This window comes from Pseudorasbora parva, chromosome 3 (assembly GCF_024679245.1).
Source record: "Pseudorasbora parva isolate DD20220531a chromosome 3, ASM2467924v1, whole genome shotgun sequence".
NCBI lineage: Eukaryota > Metazoa > Chordata > Actinopteri > Cypriniformes > Gobionidae > Pseudorasbora > Pseudorasbora parva.
In genome coordinates, this window is record NC_090174.1 from 43,743,036 (window position 1) to 43,751,598 (window position 8,563).

The following is an 8,563-nucleotide window of genomic DNA, read 5'->3' on the forward strand; positions in this document are numbered from 1 at the left end:
TAGTTCTGGGAAGCTCGTGCTTATTCAAGAGAGACCATAGTTGCATAACATAAATGTAACTTCATTCTTGACTTTCTTCCAACGTCAGTTTCGAAATGTTTTTCAGATGCTAGATATAAACGAGCATTACTTTTTTCTCGATTCAAGTCATGTGTGATTTCGCACTGGTTTTAAAGAGCATCGGAGCGAAAAGGGAAAAAGTGCGTTCGTGAATGACTAACTAAATGCACGTGGAGCGCAAATAATGGAAGGACCATCAGGCCAGATAGTCACGAGATCTCATCTTTACAAACAAACAGTGTTTAGTTATGAAAATATAAATTGCTTCATAAGTAGCAAACACAGACTCCGATAGTTGCATTTGGGTTATTTGCACATACGATCACGATTATTCATGTTTATCTATTAATAATAGCTAATAATAATTGCCATTAGGATGCATTACTGGTAGGCCTATGTAAATTGTTTCCCACTGTTATAGCGCCTTCTTCTGTCCAAACCGGATGAAACTTTGCATGCTTCTGTTGTCTGACCCATACTGTTGCCCACCAAGCTTTTCAGAAGGGCTGATGGATGCCATTATATATATGGCCTTAAAATTATCCTTTTTTATTCCATGTTCCATAACAGTAACATTCTATAATAATAAAATATGCATTAATTTATATAATAATAATGAGAGAGAGAGAGATATATATAACAATCCTATGAATTGTGCCACCCACCTGTTGCCATGCACCAGTTAAGCCTAAAACAAATCCAGTATACAAACACCAATGTCCAGTATACTAAATGATTTAAAAGAGGATAATGACATCTGATCCATAAAATTGTATTTTTCTCCTTTGTTGTCCTTGAGGTTAAAACATGTCTAAAGTACCGAGCTGTTTCATTAGCTTAAATCCAGACGAGACCACAGATTCTTTTCGTTTTTCACGTACATCCCATTTACAGATTTTTCCGTATATTCCCAGAGGACCACCTAAATGGGACAAAGTATCAAAACTTGGCTTACCATTGTATCATTTTACTTGCATGCTTATTTTAGCTTGGCAGATGAGCAGGACTATCTCTGCACGCTGATCACTGGCGATACAATCCCCTGATAAAGGTGGCATGCTTTCGGCGCTTATTCCCTCCTAAACCAAAGGTCATGAGCACCTGACACAAAAGGGTGGAAACAGGTATTTTCACTTCCTTTGGATGAGGAATGAGGAAAGATCACACTAGGCAAATGATTGTAGTTCAACTGTAAAGGTTAACTTTAATGTACTTCATGTCGAAAAGTAGAATCATGAAATCAGACAGTCACCAAAGACAAGCCAATATTTAAAAAATAAACTTTATTGCTGTTGGGCAATTTCAAAAACACTACAGTTACAGGCCAATGGAACCTAAAGTACAAAGCACTTGCTCCATCTACTTCGTTCAGAAGCACCACATACTGTTGTCAATAATGTTGTTCAGAGGAAAGGAACACAGCTTCAAATAAAAGTGGCTACTACCTACTGAACACAAAACAGTGCTAAAAAAAATGGCTCAGTCCAAGCAAAAGAAAAGCTGTCACCTTCAAAAGTCACTTGCTTTTACAGCTACTGACAGAAAAGAAACATAAATGATCTGTTCAATACAGCATTACGCTATCACACTAATGAACAAATGACCTATGTAGAAGAGGAATGAGGTCACATGACCATGATGTGCTCCCATCAGAACGAAAGGTTCTGCTAGAGCTTCCACAAGGCTTTGTGCATCTACATATTGCAGATCAGGAGGAATCCTCCCACCATGTCCAGGTAGGTAATTTGGCAACACCAAATATACATCTAAACAAGAATGAACGTGTCAATGTGCATTGGCGATCTCCTCAGGTTTCCATTGCCTCTAAGTCTTTGGTGGAAGAAGACCTAACTGATGGTTCCGTCTCCAAGAGAGAGAGATCCAACTCAGGCAGTGGAACCCGCCAGAATTGGAAGGAATTGAATGGAGAGAGGTCCTCATCTGTGTGCATCACCTAGTGGGATACAAGCAAAACATTCACTACAGCGAACCAACAGAGTTTAATAGATTAAAGTGCTTGAAAGTGTAATAGTCTTGAAGTTAAACATTAAGCAAGAACAAGAAAAAAAGGAAACTAACAGTGGTCATGTACCGCCACCATATGTTCCTCTGCCATCATTGCACAATATTCTACGGGACGCCACACAGTATTATGACTTTGCTCTCAAATGTTTGCACTTGTTTGCGTGAAACTTTACCCTGTCTCTTGCAGTAAGGTTAATTTCTTCGTCATGCTGTTTATTTGACTCAGTTTGATGCTCGCAAGATGCCCGCAGCGTGACAGGTCTGCCAGCATCCTCGAATGTTCTAGACTTGCACGTGTTCTTATCTGCCAGCACTGAATCAATCCTGTTTGCAGCCCCTTTTCTCCGTATCTTATCGGTATTCAGTGGGTCTTCAAGATACTTCGGTCTTTTCCTGCAGCGTTGTCCAGCGAATGACAGTAACGAGGATGGATTAAAGTTATCGTTTTGGATCACATTCTCACCTACGACGTGTATGTCGAGAGAACGAAAACTTCTTTTACTGGGGATTTCGGGAGGCAAAATGTTCTCTGCTCTCCGCTTGGTCATCTGTGCGATCTAAGTTGTTCACAAAGGTTAAAACGTAGCCTATATATAAGAGCGCTAACACTTTTTTTTAGTACGCAGATGCATTTAATTCTCTACCCATTTACGACAGTTGTGTCGTAACTGAAGTTGAAACGCATGTTTGAATAGAGCGCCCCCTGTGGCCAGAGAGGTCGAACAACAACAACAACGTCTGTTATGCTTGTTTATTATAATTGGTAACGAGCTAAACGGTTGTGAATAATATCCTAAATATCAGTTATAAAAATGGCCACAGTGGAAATAAGTTAATGCAAGTTTATTGTGGTATCCTTGACAAAGAAGTTGTAGTTGTATCACTACTTTTTATCTCAAATATCAACAGTAAATGTTATAATATATTAACTAACTTCCAAATCCTTAATGTAAAATGTGTGTGGTGAACAATAAGCAGTCTTAAAGGCTTACAACAGTCATGCATATGCAACAATATTCCAATTATTCTTGATTGTAAAACAGTTTATTACAGTATGTACAAGATCATGAAAGTCTGTCAAGTTTAAAACAATATTATTTGAATACTACCAGATATTACAATTTTAATGGCCAACAAGTTTCCTCAGAGGGGCTGTAGTAACTGAGCAAAATCCAGAGTAGACTCTGTGAATATGATTTTGGACATGTGATAGTGTAAACAACTCCAAGAAAAACACTGAAATGTATGTGAGTGACAAGAGGCATTAGTGAGCTGTGACGCAGCACCCAGAACCTGAGGAATACGACTGCAAAGAGATGCACCAAAACATATTTTTGGTAAATATCTCAAATAATTCAGTACATTAGAAAGCGCCAGTCCTAATGTATTACCAGGAATTTGCTATAATGCTGACATTCATGATTAAAATCCTCAGTTTATTATTTGGGCCATTTGTCTGTGAATTCATCCAGAACTTCAGTCTTCAAAACGTCATGTTGAGTTTCTTATCTGTAAAGAATTCTCAATCTGCCCATCGTTAGGTGTCTGATCTCCATTGATCAACTGTTCTGCAGGTTTCCGTACAATAAAAAAGACACAGTCGTAAAGGTACTTGAGCATGGAGCGATCGTTCTCTGTGTATGTGCTGGGAACAGACTTTCTCTCCAGCTGTGGAAAGAAATATAGTAATAGAGTTTACAACAGTATTAATATTAATTTAAACAGTTAATAATTAACTTTACCTCAAGGACAAATCCATATTTTAATAGAACAGCCTTTATATCCTCATAGCTCAGCTCAATGGACAATTCATTAGCCATATTCTCATAGTGGTAAAGTAGTGGACCTAAGAGAACAAATACAAAACAAACCTCTTTTCAGCATTTCATATGTAGATACCATTTGACTATGAATGGTTAAGATTATACAGAATATAAGTTACCCAAATTTATCCAGACACCACCAGGCTTTAGAATATTCCAGATGGTTTCAATGTAATCAAGAACATTGTGGGCAGTGTCGATAAAGAAACAAGTAGCAACACAATCCCACATTTCTGTATGGGAGATAAAACTTACAATTTTCAAGATTCAGTTCTATCCCTGTCTCCATTGAAGTGCAATTTATATAATTGATATTTATAAAAAAAAAAAAAACTCCTCACCAGGCTCACTGTATACTTCCTGGAAGTCTCCAGCGACCATAGAGAAGTCCGAGTCTGCTGGAAGACTCTGTGGATTGACATCAGGAAAGCACACAGGTCTTGTCTGATCAGAGGACGTTTTGTTATTACTGAACTGGTGAATCCAGGGATACAGAGTCAACGCATTCTCCTCATCACACCTGAGAGACAAAATATCAGTTAGTTTCCACCTCACTACAGATGTCATATACCATTCTGATATCTCAATTCAAGTCTGATTGCTGTCTGTGTCATGTGCACTGTCCTGGCTAGAAGTCAAAAACAGCTTATTTATGTGTAGAGTCCTACTTAAATTGTGATGATGTTAATGTTGTACCTATTCAGAACAAAATTAGAGGAGAAGAGCATGAAGAAACTCCACTCGTTGCCTTGGCACGAATAGCCCAGATGAGCAATTTCCCATGCAAGTCGACCTAGACCGGACCCGGGAACTAACACTCTGACCTGGGACACATCACTGTAGAGACAAATATAACTCATAAACAATTTATTTCTCATTTACAAATCAATGTAAACTTGACACAAAACATAAGAACACAAATCATTTAAACAGCAGAAATGTTTACAAAATTTTACACATTTTTTTTTAAGTTTGGGTCAATAATTTTATTCAGCAAGGGAGCATTAAACTGAACAAATGTAACTTTCTATTCATCAAAAAATCCTGAAAAAAAATGTATCAGATGGTTTCCACAAAAATATTACAACCTGTTTCAACACTGATAATAATAATAAGAAGAAGAAGAAGAAGAAATGTTTATTGAGCACCAAGTAATGATGCTGAAAATTCAGCTTTTCCATTACTAGAATACATTTTAAAATATATTCAAATAGAAAATATATTTTAAATTGTAATAATATTTCACAATATTACTGTTTTACTGTATTTTTGATCAAATAAATGCTGCGTTGCTGAGCATAAGGGACTTTTTTTTCTAACACATTCTTGAACAAAAAAACAAACAAACAAACAAACCTTTGAATGGTAGTGTACAGTGGTAGTCAAAATTGTTGGCACCCCTGGTAAATACGATCAAATATGGCTATAAAAATAAATCTGCATTGTTTATCTTTTTGATCCTTTATTTAAAAATTCGCAAAAATCTAACCTTTATTTGAAGTAAAAGAATTGAAAGTGGGGAGTAAATCACTTTATGAAATACATTTTTTGCTCCAAAACACGTTGGCCACAATTATTGGCACCCTTTTATTAAATACTTTTTCCAACCTCCTTTTTTCCAAGATAACAGCTCTGAGTCTTCTCCTATAATGCCTGATGAGTTTGAAGAACACCTGACATGAGATCAGAGAACATTCCTCCATACAGAATCTCTCCAGATCCTTCAGATTCCCAGATCCATGTTGGTGCTTCTTCTCTTCACTCATTTTCTATAGAGTTCAGGTCAGAGAACTGGAGCGGCCATGGCAGAAGCTTCATTTTGTGCCCAAAGACACGTGAGTGTTGATTTTGATGTTTGTTTTGGATCATTGTCATGAATGACGATTCAACCACAACACATTATTAGATTTCTAGCAGAGGCTGTCAGGTTTAGATTTCTTATCTGCTGGTATTTGCTAGAATCCATTATACCATGTGTCTGTACAAGATGTCCAGGACCTCCAGCAAAAAAATAGGCCATCAACATTAAAGATCCAACAGTATTTTTAGCCGTGGGCATCTCGGAGGTAACTTTTTATCCCTGTTTGCACCAAACCTATTGGATTTGCTGCCAAAAAGCTATTTTTATAGTTTCATCTGATTTATTTCATAATGTGATTTACCCCCCAAAGAACTTTAAAGAAAGGTTCGATTTTTGTGATTTTTTTAAAGTAAAAGATCAAAAGGGTAAACAATGCAGATATATTTTTACAGCCATATTTTATCATATTTACACCAAGGGTGCCAACAATTTTTACCACCACTGTATATATACAATACTGTATGTGCACCTTATACTTAGACAGTAGACTGTATACTTAACTACAGAATGACATTTGTTCATCAAAGTATATTTACCACTTGTCAGGAGGAAATAGTCTCTGGATCTCCTCTATAATAGGTTTATAGCAGCTGTCTCTTTCAGCCTTTCCTGCTTCACTCCAGTCACGGACAAACTGCTTTATGGTTGACTTCAGCTTATCCATGTCAAAAGTTGAAGAAGGACGTACTTTCCTTGGGTCACCCTTTGAAAAGCACAAAAACTATAAGATTAATTGAATTACTACTAAACAGGATAATAAAAGCCACACTTCTGTCATCACAACCCCCAACTGAAAAAAAAGCAACATTATTAATTGTAAGACCTACTGATTGCCACCTACATCCTGTCCATATTCCATGTTCTCAAACATATCGAGGCAGTTGTTCACTACAGCCTGCAGAACCTCTTGGTTTCGGTCAATGCAGTAGCGGATCTTGCTCAGATTAGGCAGGAAGTTTGTCAAAAGTTGCTGGTGGTGATCTGGAAGACATCTGAACTGCCGCTCGGCTCGATTCACTCGTTCATGAACGTGAATTCTGAACACAGTGGGAGAAACAATATATGGACAGAGGAAAAAGGTTTCTCTCTTTCTCTTTCTCCTTCTCTCTCTCTCTCTCTCTCTCTCTCTCTCTCTCTCTCTCTCTCTCTCTCTATATATATATATATATATATATATAATGTGTATATATATATATATATTTTAAAAAATAAATCTGCGTTTATTATCAGTTTGATCTATCATTCAAACATTTTGGAAAAAAACAGGGAATAGTTGAGTCTTGGGGTCAGAAAGCATATATCTATTCCCTGTTTTTTTCCAAAATGTTTGAATGATAGATCAAACTGATAATAAACGCAGATTTATTTTTAAAAATATATTTTAAAAAAAATATATATATATATATATATATATATATATATATATATATATATATATATATATATATATGCTTTCTGACCCCAAGACTCAACTATTCCCTGTTTTTTTCCAAAATGTTTGAATGATAGATCAAACTGATAATAAACGCAATTTATTTTTTACAGCAATCTTTAATCATTTTCACCAGAGGTGCCATGCCAACAATTCTGACCACAACTATAAATTAATTTCCTTTTTCATATTTGTGTTTGTGTGTGTGTGTGTGTGTGTGTGTGTGTGTGTGTGTGTGTGTGTGTGTGTGTGTGTGTTTTAGGTTTATCGGGACAATTTTTCCCATTCATCTCAATTGCAAAAAATCAACCCGAATCGCCTATATGGATAGACAGATACAGATGTGTATTAATACCATCTGGACTTTAAATGATGGTAGCGCAGGCAGGCGTTAGGCTATTTTAAATTTAAAAGGAAAAAATGTTGATCAAAAACATAATTCTGTACGGATATATTCATGCTCTCGCATGTTCAAAATTAAAGCTCAAATAACAGTGGCTCATCTTGTGTTGGTGTTGAGCAGATGGGATTTGATGCTCCACCAATGTTTACCTGTAGTATTTAAACGCGTTTATGACATTCCAGAAATGCTGTCTCTCTAACTGCGCCTCTTCCTCGGGTGAACATGTAATCCTCTCCCGATAGTTGTGAAATACCTCTGGTTTGGAAGCTGCTACAGTTTCATCTTTGCCGTCAGCCATTGCTGTACCATGTAGGCGCAAGTAATCGACAATCGGCAACATAACTGAATACAGGGAAGATAATGGAACCTGCACAGTCGATTTGTGAGTTTGCTGTATCCATCAACTACAGTCTTCTTCTTCTTCTCCCTCTTGTTGTTTCACGGCTGATCGTAAACATATATGTACATTACCGCCACCTATCTCTAAAATGGACCTTGACACTCTACCTATACTTTTTTTAGGACCATGCCCCGCCAAACCCCCCTAAATAGCTCAAATATGGGACCTCATTGTTTAGCAGTTGTATGCTCAAAAGTTGTTGTTTTTTGGTAGAAAACATTGTGGCCGTGGCACCAAGAATCGGCTAGTGTGGGGGCCATGGGTTTGTTATAGCCTCAGGGCCCTATGTGTTACTAATCCAAGCCTGGTTGCAGTGCATGGAGTTAAAAGGACAAATCAAGTCACTACCAGTCAATATGGGAGCTATTTTGACTGGATGTAAGAATAGCCACAATATTTGGACCATCCCACATTGTTGTTTGTTGTTGTGGTTTCTTATGTTTTATGATACAGCAAAACTTTTGATTCTGCATTTTCACACTGACTCTGCAACAGGTCTGTCTATAGGTTGTGAGAGCTTGTTTATAAGTGCAATGTAGCCTACTATTCAGTCTTGTAT

General features: G+C 37.0%; 2 protein-coding genes across 2 annotated transcripts; both read right to left on the minus strand.

Annotated features, from left to right (window-relative positions):
• Window positions 1–1,323: 1,323 nt before the first annotated feature.
• wu:fa19b12 (uncharacterized protein LOC560551 homolog) lies at window positions 1,324–2,785 on the minus strand. Its single transcript, XM_067440208.1, has 2 exons — window positions 2,259–2,785; window positions 1,324–2,014 (listed from the first exon to the last, which is right to left on the minus strand). Exons 1-2 carry the CDS (start codon window positions 2,631–2,633, stop codon window positions 1,868–1,870), a joined length of 522 nt encoding a protein of 173 aa, XP_067296309.1. The 5' UTR covers window positions 2,634–2,785; the 3' UTR covers window positions 1,324–1,867.
• Window positions 2,786–2,889: 104 nt separating this feature from the next.
• LOC137071982 (carnosine N-methyltransferase-like) lies at window positions 2,890–8,019 on the minus strand. The gene is made up of 8 exons (XM_067440207.1): window positions 7,754–8,019; window positions 6,611–6,806; window positions 6,306–6,472; window positions 4,605–4,745; window positions 4,250–4,428; window positions 4,028–4,141; window positions 3,828–3,931; window positions 2,890–3,753 (listed from the first exon to the last, which is right to left on the minus strand). Exons 1-8 carry the CDS (start codon window positions 7,942–7,944, stop codon window positions 3,577–3,579), a joined length of 1,269 nt encoding a protein of 422 aa, XP_067296308.1. The 5' UTR covers window positions 7,945–8,019; the 3' UTR covers window positions 2,890–3,576.
• Window positions 8,020–8,563: the final 544 nt, after the last annotated feature.